General features: G+C 49.6%; 1 protein-coding gene across 6 annotated transcripts in view; it reads right to left on the bottom strand.

Moving 5' to 3' along the window:
• ALKBH3 (alkB homolog 3, alpha-ketoglutarate dependent dioxygenase) overlaps positions 1 to 17,374 on the bottom strand; it is a 171,088-nt gene that overhangs the window by 24,509 nt on the left and 129,205 nt on the right. For 3 of the 6 annotated variants that reach the window (XM_081545023.1, XM_081545024.1, XM_081545022.1), the window contains exon 9: positions 8,854 to 9,101. The exons of the other annotated variants lie outside the window; for them this stretch is intronic. In XM_081545023.1, coding sequence (XP_081401149.1) covers positions 8,961 to 9,101 — 141 coding nt within the window. In that variant the 3' untranslated portion in view covers positions 8,854 to 8,960. Of the gene's footprint in view, positions 1 to 8,853; positions 9,102 to 17,374 lie in introns of those variants that run through there. 6 annotated transcript variants of the gene reach the window in all.

Genomic DNA, 17,374 nt, shown 5'->3' with positions numbered 1-17,374 from the left:
CTTCCCCACACCTGCAGCCCTGGAAGACATCTATCCTAGCAGTTTTTCCAGGGACTTCCATGAGGCCATGTAGGTTGTACACAGGCAATGATAGTCACACAGACCACATGTGAATGGTGCCTTTGGGGGTTGAGCAGCGTACCATCCCACACAGCTGTGTGTGTGAGCCCCGACTCCTGACCAGACCTTGTATGAGGCACCCTCCTCCCTTCTTCTAAGCTAGTGAATTCTGCCTATCTCACCAGGCATGGTTCAAATTCCCCCTCCTCCAAAAAGTCTTCCTGGACCATCCAAGGCCACCATGATCTCCCTTTCTCTGATCCCCTATCAATAGGTACCACCATTTGGGTACTTCTGTGTGTGGGCTTGTGTATATCTGAGCATCCTTGAAGAGCTCCAAGAGGGCAGAGGCTGGCTCTGAAATCATTTGTTTCTCCCACCTCACCTGACAAGATGCCAAGCGTTCTATAAATATTTGTACCTTGGCAGATCTCCAGTTTACCAAGGATGAGGCAAAAACCCCAGAAATGAATCAGAGGTTTTTCAGAGCTGGCCAAGTCTCTGAAAGAGCATGCCCTCTGTGTCTTCCAAGTAGGGAAACGGAGAGGTTCGGAGCGGGAGGTGATTTGCCCAGAGTCACGGGGGCAGTCAGAGCTCGGAGTCCTCATCCAGCGCTCTTCCCACAGACCACCCAGGGTCTTGGCTCGTGGCCCCTCTTCTCCCCCAGAAATGCTGCAGCAGCTCTGTCTCTGAACCCTCACGCTTGTCTACTTTATCTCCCGGAAGGCCCCATATTGCAGAGTCCTGTATTTTCAGGATGAGAAAGGACCTTCAAGGCCTGGTCCAATCACATATCAGTTCCTGAGGGCTGACCCCACCCTTTGCCTGGAGCCAGCCTCCTCATGGAAATAGAAACTACCCTTTTCTGGTTATACTCAATCAACCACTTGTGAGTAAGCAAGCAGTACTTACAAAGTAAATGGAGCTAATGGTAAAGAACCCCCACCTGCCAATGTAAGAGATGCAGGTACTTACATTCCCACCTGCAGATGTAAGAGAGGAGGGTTTGATCCCTGGGTTGGGAAGATCCCCTGGAGGAGGGCATGGCCACTCATTCCAGTATTCTTGTCTGGAGAGTCCCATGGACAGAGGAACCTGGTGGGCTACAGTCCATAACACAAAGCACAGTGCATAGCACAGAGTTGGACACGACTGAAGCAACTTACCATGCATGCTTGCAAGTAATACAGGGCCCTGATTTTCCCTAAAACCTCAGGTCCAAGTAGCTAGGAGAAGATTTAGGGTCCTCTCCAGTCCCACTAGGGACCAGCTGAGCGTCCCTAGAGTGTCTGTTCTCCTGTGCCCCCTCCCCCAGCTCTGCTAGGACAGAACCAGAGACTCCCCCAAGGGACCTCTGTTGCTGGAATCCAACCTCCTCCCAGGCCTGCCCCCAGGGACTAAGCTGGCTGGCAGTGCTGTCACAGCCACCACCCAGCACCCTGGGGTTTTTCCACTCCAGAAATACTGCAGGCACCTCCCCTGACCTGGCCCACCAGCAGGGCAGTCAGCTGAAATTAAGCCAGCTGTAACAGGGCTCCATTTTCCTGGGGGTTTCAGGCCTGACTTTAATCAAGGCACAGAATACAGAGTTCCCATCAGTGCTGCAGAGTAGGGGTCCCCAATCCCCGGTCACAGACTGTCAGTGGAACTCGGCCATGCAGCAGGAGGTGAGCAAGTAAAGCTTCCTCTCCCGCTCCCCAACGCTCTCATTACCACCTAAACCATCGCCCCCCCACCCCCGATCTGTGGAAAATTTGTCTTCCACGAAACTGGTCCTTGGTGCCAAAAAGGTTAGGGACTGCTGCAGTATAGAGGTCTTCACTGGTTAGAAGATGTATTTGGGGATGGAAAGGCCCCACAGAGAAAAAACCTAGCAGGCTAGACTGAGAGTCCCTTTTTCAACCCAAAGGACATTTTTATTGGAGGGAATGTTGGAGATTCTGCAATATGATTTAAAAAAAAGGGAACAAAGAAATGAATATGATTTGGTACTTATGACAGCCAGGTATTCTTACTGTTTGTTTCATTTAATCCTCACAGTGAACTCAGAAATAAGTGTGACATCTCCATTTTACTGATAATGAAAACTGAGTCCTAGCAAGGTTAAATACTTGCCTAAGGACAGAGAAGTGGGATTTTAACACAGGTCTGCTTCTTGCCATAGCCCAGGCTCTTTCTAGCATGCCACCCTTCTGGGAATTAGCTTCAGACTTAAAAGGGAATCCATATTATGCCAAAGTATTTCTGCACGATCTGCCATGAGGCCTGGGCTTCCAGACAGAAGTGAAAGACCACTGGCCTGGCTCTTGGGAGGCTTTGGGGCTGGGCTCTGCTCCCCACTCCAGGAGGGAAGGTGCTTCTTGTCTGGGGACTATACCTTCTTCATTTCTTTAGGGAGGAACAGAGGACTTGGAGGCCTCGATAAGGCACCTCTCGGTCCCAGGCTCATGTCCTATATCAGATGGCCCTAATTCCCACGGGAGGAGAGTGGGTGGGAGGAAGGGTTGCATCAGAGACAAGAACAGAGGCTTTGGAGCCCGGCTGATCTGAGTGCAGGTCCACCCGGGCACCCAGGGCACTGTACTTAACCTTCCCAGCCTCAGTTTCCATCTGTAAAATGGGGCAACTGTGGTTACCAACCTTGTCATGTGTGTTGGTGACAAACGCTGATACAAGGCATGCACTGTGCCCTATCAAAGGATCTGGTATGCAGAAGCATTCAGGACACGTGTTTAGAAAAGAAGCAATTAGCCCATCACCAAGTGTTTGTCAAGCTCCTATCACATGGCCAGTGTGGTGAGACCATCTGACCAGGGCAGTTCACTCACGCTTGTGGTTATAGCACAGACAGTGGCCACCAGCTCCCAGGCATCCCTGCCTTTGTATCACCACATCCCCGAGAGGAGGGCAGGCAGAGGGCAGTTGAGTCATCACTGACTCTGGGTAGAGTGGACTCAGTCCCAAGCAGGGGGGACAATGACTTGCCTGTGATTTCCCCTCCTACTGTACCACAGACCCATCCAGGCAGGTCCTCCTAGCCTCCTGCTCCAGGGGCCACCCAAGGATGGAGTCCAGGCTTTCAGTGAAGGAGCTGCCCTGTGGTCACCAGCCCCCAAGATGTTCCCCAGTGACCTCACTTCCTGGTCATCACAGCTTTTTGTGGTCCCCTCCCACGCTGGATGTATGACCAACAGAATGTGGTCATGTGAGAATGATAGCATGTCACTTGTGAGATTAGGTTAGGTTATGTGGCTTCTCTCTCTCTCTTTCTCTTTTTCTCTCTCAGCTCATCGCCATGGCGGGGAGCCAGGTGCTATGTCATAAGGACATTCAGGCAGCCCATGTGGAAAGGAATCAGGGTCTCTGGCTAAGAGTGATTAAGAACTCGAGGGCTCCAGTGACCACACAGTGAGCCTGGATGTAGACCCCCCCCATGCCCCCACCCCTCACGCGCTGTTTGGCTTTCAGATGGTGGCAGCCCCTGCCCACAACGTGACAGTGGCCTCCTGAGAAACCCTGAACCAGGATCACCTGCTGAGCCACTTCTGAAACCTTGACCTTCAGAAACTATGAGATATTAAATGTTTATTATCTTAAGATACAGTGTGAGGGGGACTTCCCTAGTGGTCTGGTGGTTAAGACTTTGCATTCCAATGTGGGGGGTATGGGTTCGATCCCACATGCCTCATGGCCAAAAAACCAAAACATAAAACAGAAGCAATAGTGTAACAAATTCAATAAGATTTTTTAAATGGTCCACGTCAAAAAAAAAAACTTAAAAAAAAAAAAAGCGCAGTTTGGGGATATTGTTACATGGCAATGGCTAGCTAACACACATTCCCCTCCCCCACCAGTGTCCATGGGATCAAAACAAATGGGGTAGTTTTCTGCTATCTACCCCTCAGCAAGGCACTAAATTCTTTGGGCCTCAGCTTCTTCAGCAGTAAAAATGATGAGAGAGAGGCCTTCTTCTTAGAGCTGATAGGAAGACCTACAGAGATGAGTTCTCGTCTGCAGGCTGTGAAAAACTCATATCCAGCTGTTACGGACTTAGAGGTCTCATCCCACAAGGTTTCAACTGCCACTGTTGATATACAAGTCGTGTTGCAACAAAGGTGAAGCAGGCAGTCATCTCATTCTGTTTTTGTTTTTTTAATTAAATTGGGTTTGGGGGCAGTGGTGATTGTTCTAGAATCATGATATGCATGTAATAGAAAATTAAAACAGCTCAAAAACTATGAGATGAAAAGCCAATGTTTTCCCTTACTCTCCACTCCAAACTCGTTCCACTCATAGAGATAACGTTATGAAGACTTCATGTTCTTTTACATGAATTTCCTATGCATAGACAAGCATATCCATTTGTTTATATCTATTTTTAACACCAAAGGGATGGTAATATGCATACTGTTTTTAACTTCACTTTTTTACAATGTGTCTTGAACTTCTTTTCTTATTGGTACATGTAGATCTACCTCATTCTCTTTCCTTCAATCATTCAACAACTACTTAGTGAGCACCTACTACACATCAGGCTCTGTCCATTGATCACATATGAAGTAAATGTCTCCTCTGTCCCAGGCACTGTTCTAGCCTAAAGACTCTCAAGCTCAGCACTACCAACATTTAGGACCAGAGAACCCTTTGTTGTTGAGAAGAGGTGAACTCGAAAAAAGACACTAAGCAGTAATATTCCTAATTTGGGAAGAACCAAGAGAGTGTGATATGGAGAAAACCATCTTGCAGCCTTATAATATTCCACTGTATGGAGGGACCACAATATATTAGGTCATTTCCTTATTGTTAGACATTTGATCATTCTGATTTTTGGCTAGCATAATTAACACTGCAATGGACATCTTTATTTTTCCATCTCTGCACACAGTTCAAGTATATCCATGGACGAGATTTCTGGGAGGGAATTTGCCCCCATCAAGGATATATATCTTTAAAATTTTGACAGATATTGTTAAGCTGCCCTAAAAAAAGTTGATCAAATTTATACACCCAAAAAGAGTATATAAGACACCCTGTTTTTCCACATGAAGCTAGCACTTGGTCTTTTTGGAGGGGGTACAAAGTGGGTACAAAGAGGGGATATGTCTGGAGCCAAACACCAGCCCCACTGACCACTGCCTGGGCCATCACCTTCTCACAAAAGCCCACAGGATCATCCAGGAGAAGACCTTGGCAAGATGGAGACAGAAAAAGCTCTAAGGGAGACTCTTTTCTGCTGCAGCCTCTCATAGCATCAGCACAAGGGAACAATTTCCTCATGTCTGCATTCATTACACAAATACTTAGCAGGTTTCTACTTAGGATAAGGCTTCAGGATTCTCAGTGGGATGAATTTGTATCTCAATAGGTAATGAGCTAGAATCTTCACTGTCTTCCTGTTTTTTACACTTCCCAGGGAATACTCTTGTAACCTTTCAACCACATACACACAACACACAAACACACACACACACGGTTTGTGAGGGTCTCTACCACCCACGAGTGAGCTCTGAACAGGCCGATAGGTCTTTCCAAACGAACAATCTTGAAATATTTCTGCAGCATTTGTTTTGTGGGGGAGGAGATAAGCCAATTTCATACAGGTAAAAAAAATTATCTACCTCTATTTTGTGTTTAAAACTCATTTATTCATTTATCAATTCCTTCCACAAATATTTGTTGAGCACTTTTCATGGCTAAAGATAAGGAGAGATAGTGTAAGGATAGAGCTAACTTATTTGGATATGTTTACCAAGTCTTGGTCAAAACATGTTTCAAACTCCTTCCTAGCTATGTGCTAAGCGCAAGGGGCAGAATCATGAGCAAAAACAGATGTAGTCCCTGCTCTCAAGGATGCTATGATGAAGTAGGGGAGGCAGCCATGACTTAAACAAGCTCAGTAATAAATCCACAGTTAGGACCACTAAGTGCTATGAAGAAGTGCCAGTGTCGGAGCCAGCAACAGGGAATTTGGCCTAATTGATGGGGGGGTCAGGGTGAAAATGCTGGTTGAGCCAACGTCCAGGCAAGAGGTGAAGTCAGCCTGGACTAAGTAGGTTTCAGGGGAGATGGGGAGATGGGGGTGGGGTGGGGAGAGGGAGGTGTAGGGGATTCCTGGGTTTCTTTCTCCAAAGGGTGGAAAGATTGGAAGAGCCCCAGATTACACGCCCTGAGGGTAACACAATATTTTAACTTATTTGGACTTTTATTCTCCAGCTTTTCCATCACGCAAGTTGCCGAACTTGAGTCACTGTTTCAACGACTAAGGCTAGAGCTAACTTACATGGACATGTTTACAGATTTTTGTTAAAAATATAGTGCAAACTCTTTAATCTGGGCTCTTATGTCAGCAAAACCGCCCTCTGTTGTTCATACCTCTTGTTCCCCCTTCTTTTTCTCAGTTTTCTTTTGCTGTTTTCCCAGACCAGATAGCTTCTCGGAAGGCATGGAAACGGTTCTGGGCTTAGATAACAAATTAAACCCATCGCTCCTAGCTTTTAGCACCATGTGTGATTCTGTTTCATAGGTTTTTTTCAGTATTTATTTATCTATTTGGCCGTGTCTGGTCTTAGTTGCGGCACGCGGGATCTTTCGAGTGGCACACGGGCTCCGTAGCTGTGGCTCGTAGCCTCAGTAGCTGCGTTGTGCAGGCTTTGCTGCTCCATGGCACGTGGGATTTTAGTTCCCTGACCAGGGATCGAAGCCACATCCCCTGCACCACATGGCAGATTCTCAACCACTGGGCCACCAGGGAAGTCCCATCTGTTTCAGTTTTGACTCCCTGGAATTGATGACTTCGGGGCAGTATCGGGTGTATGCTTGTGACCTGCCACCGAGTAACACGCATACAGGGCAGAACCACTCATCAGAGAGCTCAAGCAAGAAGGGAGACCCTACCTCTCTCATTATCCACTTAGACAGAAGAAGGGATGACTTAAACTCTGCCAGTCACATAATAAGTCCTCTCTGAAAACTCAAGTTAACCTGGACCATGTGTCCACTTTATCTTGAGGCCATTCATTCCTGTATCTCCAGCTCCCAGAACAGTTCCTGCACATATGAAGTGTTCAGTAAATATCTGTTGAGTGAATGAACCAGAGGATGTTTTGTTATCTCTCATTTACATCTCAGTCTCCTTGGTCTGGTTCTTCCATCAACGAACAGTTGTTGGAAGCAGGCAGGCTTGGACTCACACTTAGCATCACTTAATGAAAGACCTTTATGGCCAGAAAAGACGGAGGGAGGAGAGCAGAGGGCCAAGGACAGTGATCTGACCATTCAGAGTAACAAGGATGCCTTATCTGTAGGCAGCCAGAGTCCCTGGATTCCAAGACGCACAATTTGTTCACATTTTAATAGTGTGGATGTCTGATTGGGCCTTCCAATTGATATGCACATATAAAAGGCAGCATTTTTGTTTTTACTTCCCAAAGAGCTAGGATAAAATTAATGGTTTATCCTACAACTGATGGGAATATTGGGCTGGCCAAAAAGTTTGTTTGGGTTTTTCTATTACATCTTAGGGAAAGCCCAAACGAAATTTTTGGCCAACCTAATCAACAGTAGCTTCGCTTTTAAAAACACTATCCCATCACTCAGCACATCAACTCTACAAGACCTCTTGGTTCTCCATTGGGAATGCAGGTGCGCTGGCCCTAGTGGGCAGCTCCATTGTCTGCTCACCTGACCACGCCCATGCCCTGCACTTGCCCAGTGGTTCTTGCCTTTCACAATTCCCTCTTGGCTGCACATGAGTGTTAATAATAAGGACTCTGGACGCCTTTGACCCAGACATTGACGGGGCCGCACTCCCTTGCGACCCTGGCCTCCAACTGTCTTTGCCCACCAGGGGCTTCTTGGAGAGGGGCTTTGCTTCAGAACTCACTGGGATGCAACTGAGACCCCTTCATGATTACCATCTCCAGGAGGGGCCTGAGTCCCCCTAGACCTCAGAAGGCTGTAAAACAGGAAACGTGGAGAGTGTAGTCTCATCAAGGGGGAAGGCATTCACGAGGGTGCCAAGACTCATGGCTGTTTTGGAGGCAGCAAAGGTCAGCCCTCTACCTTCATCTACCTATGTATTCAACGCTTCCCCTTAAGTCTGGGCATACATTCTCACTCAACATTAAACATAACCTTGCTGATGGCGGGACCACATGGCTCAGTCTCTAGGTGGTATTGGAATCAAATGGCACAGTTCAATGGTTCACAATTCATCTAATAGATTTTTTCCAAAACTCACTTTTTTTTAAAGAGTACTTAAGAGGAACCAACTCACAAGTTCTGTAAGACACTATTCATGTACAGTTTTGTCTTCCTGCAATTTTGTTTCACACCCGTGTTCAATGGCACTCTTCTCTTAATCCTTCTCCTCCATCTAAGTCCTAGCCTGGACCTAAGGAACTGGGCTGGACACTCAGAGACCCTCCTGTGTGGTTGGGGAAGGAGAGAAATGTCAGAATCCTCTTCCAACAGCAAAGGCCTGGGGACACTGAAACCACGTCCGTCTTGTCCTGTTCAGTAAAAATGGAGGCTCCCATTCACGGACCCTTGGTGGCTCAATGGTACAGAACTCATCTGCCAATGCAGGAGACACAGGTTTGATCCCTGGGTCAGGAAGATTCCCTGGAGAAGGAAATGACAACCCACTCCAGTATTCTCGCCTGGGAAATCCCAAGAACAGAGAAACCTGGCGGGTTACAATCCACAGGGCCATGAAAGAGCCAGACACGACTTAGCAACTGAACAACAACAAACATGGCATTGTGCTTAATTTCAGTAACACAACATCGAAAATAAGAAAAACTGACATTTATTTGTTAAGCATGTGGGCTCGGGAGCCAAACCCTTTGGCTTTGAATCCTGGCCTTGACTCTATTTAGCTATATGGACTTGGACCTCAGTTACCTGGTCTGTAAACAAGGGCTGATGTTAGTACCTACTTCCAGGGTTGTTGGAAAGATGGAATTCGCTGATACAGGTAACTTTCTCGGGCACTGTCCAGCAGCCGGGAGTGTTCCCTCAGACCATTTAAAGCAGCAAACCTAGGAGACAGGAATTATCACCACTGCCATACTCAGTGGCCTGAAGAGGCTAAAAAACTTGCCCAGGTGGACAGAGATCACATGTGGGAAGTCTGCACTTAAAATTCATGCAGCTGCAAAAGTCCTTCCTTTTGGCGGTTAAGTAATATTCCATTGTATATATGTATCGCATATTCTTTACCCATTCATCCATCACTGAATTTTTAGATTGTTTCCATATCCTGGTTGTGGTAACTAGTACTGCAGTGAACACTGGGGTACATGTGTCCTTTCGAATTATGGTTTTCTCAAGGGATATGCCCAGACATATATACACTACCATGTGTAAAATAGATAGCTAGTGGGAACCTGCTATAAAGCACAGGAAGCTCAGCTTGGTGCTCTGTGATGACCTAGATGGGTGGGAAGGGGGTGGGGTGGGAGGGAACCCCGAGAGGGAGGGGACATATGTATGCCTATGGCTGATTCATTTCACTGTACAGCAGAAACTAACACAACATTGTAAAGCAATTATATTCCAATAAAAACAAAACAAAAACCTCAGGTGGCTGACCCCAAGCCCACCTTCTAAACTCTTGCACTCAATGGACAAACTCCCCTTTTAGAGATGAGAAAAACAAGGCTCAGAGGAGCCCTGATCACCCCAATGACAGAGTAAGAATGGTCCCCATAGTGCTGATCTGGGCCCTTAACACCGCTCTCCGCCCTGACGGCTGAAGGAGGTCTCTGAGAGGTAAGCTGCCCGCTGACCAGAGCATGATCAGGCCCCGTGGTCCAGGCCCTGACCCTGGACCATGTGTTTCATGGTGACTGTGCCACCTCTTAGCTTTCTGTGGGGAGGAAGGGTCTCATTCCAACAGCGGTCAGGGTCCCCAGCACCACCTCCAAAAGCAGTCACTGAGCATCTGTGTATGGCCTGGAGTAAGTGGCAGCCACAGAGGGCAACTCATCCTGGGCTGAGAAACCTTTGGCAGATGTCCTCTGGGCACTGAAGTATCGCAGGTCCAGCTGGATGGGACAATGAGACAGAAGCCTGGCAACTGGCCTGGAGAATCCACCGCCATCTCCCCCTCTGGGCTGGACCAGAGTCTCTTGTACACAGTGCTGGGTGGATGCTGTCTGTGCAAGAGCTTCCTTCCTACATGCAAGCGTCTGTCGCCCCTCGAGGGAGAGGTGAACCCTACCGCGCTATTTCCAGGAGCTGAGAGATCTCGCTATACCATCCAAACTCCTGCCCGCACCGTCTTGTGACCAAAGGAATAAAGATGAGCATGTACAGAAGGCCTACTGCATGCCAGCCCTGGACTTGTTCATTCCATCCCACCATTGTCTCATGTAATGCTGACCACAAATTGTCAAGGTATGCATTATTATCCTCATTTACCAGAAGGCCAGTCTGAGGCTCAGAGAAGTTGAGTGCCTAGCCCAAGGTCACACAGCTTCTGCATGGCCAAGGGAAGTTGCAAGTGCTATCTTTCCCACTACACTCAAGTGCCTTTTCTTGGACTAAATCCAAGGCCTGTTCTCTGTAAAGAAACCAGGAGTTGGTTAAGAAGAGCTAGGTGGCCGATGACTGCCTAGCCACCTGGGAGTCTATTGCTAAGGGGGATCTTGAAGCCCCGGCTTTTGCTCAGACACTCCCCTGAAGAAATGACTCCAAATTCCACATCCAAGAGGGACATCTGGGAAGTCTCGGGCCTTGGAGCCTCCTTCTTATCCAGGCTCTGGCATGTCTGGCCAGGAGGGGGGCCTGGAGCCGGGGGCTGCTTCTCTTAAACTGATTTCCAATAAAACTCAGCCCCCAGAGAGCCATCAATCTGAGGGAGAAGAAGCATGTGACACTCTGGGGCAGCCCCAGAGCAGATCTGCAAACCTCAGAGCAGCCCTGAGGCAGTCTGCCCACAGCTCCTGCCCCAAGGGGCTGCCAGGTGGCACCGACTCTGGCCTTGTATGGGCAAAACTGTCCTGGAAAGCCAGCCTTTGGAGTCGGCTTTGTCGCTATTTTAGTCCCTGGGGTAGCGTCGGTCTCTCCCCTCGGCTCTCATTGGCTCAAACATCCAGCCAGGCCTGCCAGGACCCTGATGCAGCCTGGGGATGGGGGTGGAGGGGTGTTAGCTTGAGTCCCCAGCCCCGGGGAGGAGGAGAGCACTAAAAATAATAACAACAATAATAGCAACAACTAGCTGTTATTTCCACCAGGCATCGTACTGAGAGCTTTCCATGTACCGTCTCTCTAAGACCTTCAAGCTTTGGGCATCATTGTCATCCCCCCTTTAGGAAGCACCTTCTAGGAGGAGTTAGGTAACTTGCCTAAGGTGGCAGAGTCAGTCAGCTGAGGCGGCAAAGCCAGGCACACCGACTCTCAGCCACTCGGATGAGCTACATCCAGCTGGCAGGCAGTGCTGGAAGGGGCTTCTGCCCGCTGGTCTTCAAGCCAATCCCTCCTTCCCGCAAGGGAGGCTGGGCCTCCGCTGTTGCACTTTGATGGCAGGTCCAGGCTGAGATCACCCAGGCTCCGAGGCCAGAGCATTGCCCCTTCCCTGAGCGCCTTGTCCCCAAGGTCCAGTCAGGTCCTGGCTCTGCACTGTCCACCCCTGCTGAGTCTGGCCCAGTCCTAGAGCCAGGGAGAGACGGTCTGTACAGAGAAAGGTGGAAACTCTATGGGCAGCCAGGTTAGCAGGGAGGAGCAGGAGCCCCAGGCCTCAGACAAGCTTCAAAGAAAAGATGGGGCAGGGCAGGAGAGGGCAGAGGGGCACACACTGCGCACATGAGTGTGAGGGCCTGCCCTCCTCTGCTCTTTGGCATTTGGGAGGATCCCACGCACTGTGGATCTTTGGAAGCAGATAGGCCTGGGTCCAAGTCCAGCTTCTGGCACTTAGCAGCTGTTTCACCCTGGAAAATCCTCAACCCCTCTGAGCTTTGGTCTCTCCATCTATAAAATGGGGTTAGTGGCTCTGCGGTCTCTTCTAGTTGTTAAGAGAATTAGGTGTAGTGTGAGCATCTGTCCAGGTTTGCTTGGAACTGGAAGGGGGTGGAGGATGGGTTCTGGGAATGTGATAAAACTGGGAATGTCAGGAATTCCCTGGCGGTCCAGTGGTTGGGACTTGGTGCTTTCACTGCTGGGCCGGGGTTCGATCCCTGGTTGGGGAACTACGATCCTGGAAGCCATGCGGCGCTGAGAATGTCCCAGGGAAATCAGGGTGAGCTGATCACTCGTGAAATCTAGTACACAAAGCACAGAGCACAGACCCTGACTGAGAACACACCCAATGCACGAAAACTGCTTTTGCGTTACCAGGCTCCTTTCTGGGCTGTGGCTCCCTCCACCAGCCTGGCCTCATCACAGAGGATCTGCCTCGGAGCCCAGAAACCCAAGACCCCAACAAAGCCCAGTGCTGCCCTCTGGGCCCTCCTCCCCACAGCAAAACCCTTTGTCCTCAGAAGTCTCCCCTCCCCCGCCCGAGGCAGGCTGGGTGCCAACAGTAATTACAGAATCACTTATTCACAGAAACCAGCACGTGCAAACCCTGATCAGCGGTAATTAGGCAGCAAGGGGGTTTGAAAGCCTGTCAGCCAATGCTGGGAGGGGGTGCTGAATGGGACAATCAGCTTCGCCAGCTGGGGGCAGGGAAAGATTGGGAGTCTTGGGGAGGCTGCCATTGAAATGGCTTCCCTCCACCCCTTCTCCAGCTGCCGTGTACAATGAAGGGTGGGGGTGCGCTTGCTGGGGAACTGAAAAGCACAGGGCAGACTGGCATGAGGGCGACATGGTGGGCATGAGACCCCATGAGGGAAGGGTCTTTGAAGACAAGGCCACCCTCATCACCCCAGTGCAGCCCCATAAAATAGATCTTTCAAACACCCTCCTCTGGGGGTCGACCCTTTGGTACCCTCTCTGGGTCGGGAGGTTGCATCATCTTAAGGGAAAGAACTTCTCTAAGGCAGTGCTTCCCCAGCTCTAAAGTGCTTTTAAATAACTCGAGTTCTTGCTAAAATACAGATTCCAGTTGGGGGTCAAGGGAGGGGCCTGAAATGCTGCATTTCTAACCAGCTCCCACACAGGTGCCCTTGACTCAGACCACACTTTGAGCGGCAAGGTTACACATCTCTGGGGATGGGGTGGGTGAAGGGAGGGGTAGACCTTGGGGTCGTTTTCCTGCTCTGTGACATTGGGCAAGCTCCCTCAATTTCCAGAGCCTCATTATCTTAATGTAGAAAAGAGGGAATCATGCCTGCATCACAAGGTGGAGAATGAATGGGAAACGAGGGTTGTGGACAAGCCCCGCATTTATGGGGAGGGGGCTGGACTTCAGCTTGGCCCAGAAAGCCCTGGGCAGTGGGGGCGGGGTGGGGGGGAGCAGGTGGAGGGGGATAGGAATCAGCCAGAGCTCAAATTTCAGAACAAGATGGTGAAATTGCTCTCATCTGGGGTCTGGATGTAGTTTGGGGGTCCCCCAATGGCTCAGCAAGTAAAGAAACTGCCTGCGATGCAAGAGACACAGGAGACATGCATTTGATCCCTGGGTCAGGCAATCCTGTGGAGGAGGAAATGGCAACCCACTCCAGTATTCTTACCTGGGAAATCCCATGGACAGAGGAGACTGGAGGGCTACAATCCATGGGATCATGAACAGACATGACTGAGCACATGGCACACAAGGGAGGCACACGGGCGGGCAGACACCAAGAAGAGGAGTCTGGCTCAGACTCATGGCCTGATCTGTGCCCCTCCCCTGACTGCCCTTCTGCTCTGGGGTCTCTCGGCCCCAAGCCTGGGATACTTTTCTGCCTGCACTTGACTCACTCCTGGGAGCCCTTGGCCTGTTTTCGCCTCCCAGCTGCAGACATAGCCCCATCCCTGGCCCTCGGCACCAGTCAGAACCAGAGGTTGCAGACAGCTAGGCAGCCTCTGCTCAGGGTCCCAGATGTCTGGTTCTGGTGACCCTGATTCCAGCCTCTCCCAGGAGCCCTAGCCTTCCTCCTCCAGGAGGGAGGAGCTCCCTGCTGCAAGCTGCTGCCCGGAGTCAGAGTCTTCCAGGGTAAGGCACTCACCACCTGGTGCGTAACATGTGCCCCCAGCAGAACCCAGACCCACAGCCCACAGGCAGCAGTCAGGGTCAGAGCTCCTGGAAACTTCCTGGGCTGCCTCTCCATGCCGATTACCTGAAGGGCAGGTGGAAAGTCAACAGAGAGAAGCTGGCAACAGCTGAGGAGGCCCTGAGAAGTTCTCTCCAGGGCCCTTCTCCGCCAAACCCCAGAACTTTGTGCTATATTTTAAGTTTTCTCTTTTCTTCTCATTCTTTTTAAAAACAGGTTTCCTAGTCATTGGATTACTTTTCTGCAAAAGATAATAACCTTTAACCATTTACAAACATTTGTTAGTTCTCTTGCTCCTTGGAAGAAAAGTTATGACCAACCTAGACAGCATATTAAAAAGCAGAGACATTGCTTTGCCAACAAAGGTCCGTCTAGTCAAAGCTATGTTTTTTCCAGTAGTCATGTATGGATGTGAGAGTTGGACTATAAAGAAAGCTGAGCACTGAAGAATTGATGCTTTTGAACTGTGGTGTTGGAGAAGACTCTTGAGAGTCCCTTGGACTGCAAGGAGATCCAACCAGTCCATCCTAAAGGAAACCAGTCCTGAATATTTATTGGAAGGACTGATGTTGAAGCTGAAACTCCAATACTTTGGTCACCTGATGTGAAGAACTGACTCATTGGAAAAGACCCTGATGCTGGAAAAGATTGAAGGTGGGAGGAGAAGGGGACAACAGAGGATGAGATGGCTGGATGGCATCACTGACTCAATGGACATGAGTTTGAGTAAGCTCCGGGAGTTGGTGACGGACAGGGAGGCCTGGCGTGCTGCAGTCCTTGGGGTCACAAAGAGACGGTTGGACACGACTGAGGTACTGAACTGAACTGAACTGTTATGAAATAATTCACGTGAACTATAAGGTCTTATCCGTGTGCACCCACCCAGCTTATACATCATCGACGCAGCCGTGGCCTCCTGACGCCTGTGCGGGGTCACATCTTCTCCTCCCCTGATCCCAGAGGGACCACCATCACAATGCCCCCATCTGATCCCTCCAGCCCCCAGCAAGGCCATAGCAGCCACGCCCCTTTTATGGAGTCGCTTCTCCACCAGGAGCCTCGCTGGGGCTTTTTGCATATTACTTCACTTAGTTTCCACAACAAAAGTCACTCCAGGTAAGGTGACTATCCCTTTTACCAGGGAGGATTCTGAGGCTCAGAGAGGTTGAATAGTTTGCTCGATGTCACGCACACAGCATTCAGACCCACGGAAGGTAGATGCCCAGACAGCCCTTTGTCAGATGGCAGTTAGGTCTAGGAGAGCCCCTCCCACCCGAGTACAGGCAGGGGGTGGGGGTGGTGGCCCTTAGGGAGTGATCACCTGACTACAGTCTCTGAAGTCACTGGCAGTTCCCAATGTCCAGTCTTTTGGGAAGTGAGTGGTAAAACCACGGGCTGGCCCCGAGGATGACTTTTGGTCTTCCTATGTCAGGACTAATTGTAAACTGAAACCAGAGAGACCCTCATGTCATAAACTTTGCTTGAAAACCATCTGTGCAACTTCTTCCTATAAATGAGTCATTCCTGGGGGTCCTTTGTACTCCACATGGGTGCAAGCAGGCCAAGGGGTGGAGGATGGGGGGATGAAGGGTGGGGGATGATCTGGGGAGGAATCTGAAGGGATGAGTCTTCAAGGCCAGGTTCAAACAAAGCCCAGAGCAGTGTGGAGAGGCTCAGTCCCCTAGCCTACCCCCGTCTTCTACCCCACCAGAATGCACCCCACTCCCGGTGGTCTGGGGCCCCAGGACACAGGAGAGAGGAGAGTCTGTGTCACCTTGGCCCAGGAACAGGGACCCAGGAGCAGAGACAAACCCTTTCCCTACCTCCTGTGCCTTCAGATAAAAAAACAAAGACAATTGCAAACCCATTGCCTTCACCCTGATCAGCTGCCACCAAGGCCCCCTTCCTGAGCCACTGGGAACAGCCATTCTGGCCCTGCAAAGACTGTCCTACACCTACCGGGTGTAGGAGATGCTGAGGAGAAAGGGACTGGGTTCCTCCTAGGCCCTTTCACCCAAGGGGTCGGGGAGGGAGCCTGTGGGGAAGCAGGGCTCAGCCTCCCTAAACACACACATATACTTCTGCTTGCCCTTGCACCTCCATCCCCTCCATTGCACCCCAGCCATGATTCAAAGGCAGAAATTGAGCCTCCATTTCTATAATTCCTTCTGCCTGTCTTCTTACTGTTTAGATATATAATTCGGCTCTGAAAGCAGGCGAACAGGGTCTCCTATTTTCTTGAATGAATACAGGAATGTATGAATGATTCCCATTGGACAGATGGACAAACTGAGGCTAGACTCTGCCACCAGCAAGTCATTGCAGATGAGGCACCCACGTCCATTCTTTTCTATACAGCTTCACCCCAGAATCTTATTTCCCGGTTTTAATAATTTTGGTATTTCTGCTCCATTAAAAAAAAAAATGTGGATCTCTGTTGCTGTTGACAGCATAAGACTGAACAGAAACAGCAGTTAAAAACCCATGGAGAAGCTCAGAAACAAATCACCAGCCAAAGCTGGACAGCTTGGTTGTCCGGGTGTCTTTGCCCCTGGATGCAAGAACAATCCTTGTTTGTGATTTCATTTTTCAAATATAAATAATGAGTATTATTTGCTAGTCTTTCTTCTGGTAAAATGGTTCCCGTTTCTACATGGCTCAGCATTACGTTTGCTTCTGTCTCCCCCACAAGACTGGGAGCTCCTTGACGGGAGGGAGTGTATTTTATACATCAATCTCTATGACCCCTGTGACCAGGACAGGACTTGGCAGAAAACAGGTGATTAGCTACTGTTTGAATAACAATAATAATGGCGACTGTTTCTTGAGGAGGCAGCTTAGTTAAGCGTTATAAGGACAAGCTCCAGGATCACATTTGCCTGGGTCTAAGTCCAGACTCGATTTTCTTAAACTCTCCGTGTCTCAGCCTCTTCATCTGTGAAATGGGCTGATAGTACAGTCATCCCCTGACTCCCACAGGAGACTGGGTCCAGGGCTGCCCCACCCCCATCTCCATCCCTGTAGATATTGAATCCAGGGATGCTCAAGTCACTTATATAAAAGGCCCTGTACCTGTGGATTCTGAATCCGAGCATATGGAGAGTCGACTGCACTTCCTTAGGGTCAAGTAGAAGATTAAGTGGCTGTGGCAAGCCAGCTCAAACTAGGCTCACAGT

This window comes from Giraffa tippelskirchi, chromosome 11 (assembly GCF_054371585.1).
Source record: "Giraffa tippelskirchi isolate mGirTip1 chromosome 11, T2T-mGirTip1v1.2.pri, whole genome shotgun sequence".
NCBI lineage: Eukaryota > Metazoa > Chordata > Mammalia > Artiodactyla > Giraffidae > Giraffa > Giraffa tippelskirchi.
The sequence above is the reverse complement of the archived record's forward strand: the minus strand, read 5'-3'. Positions and strand labels throughout refer to the sequence as shown.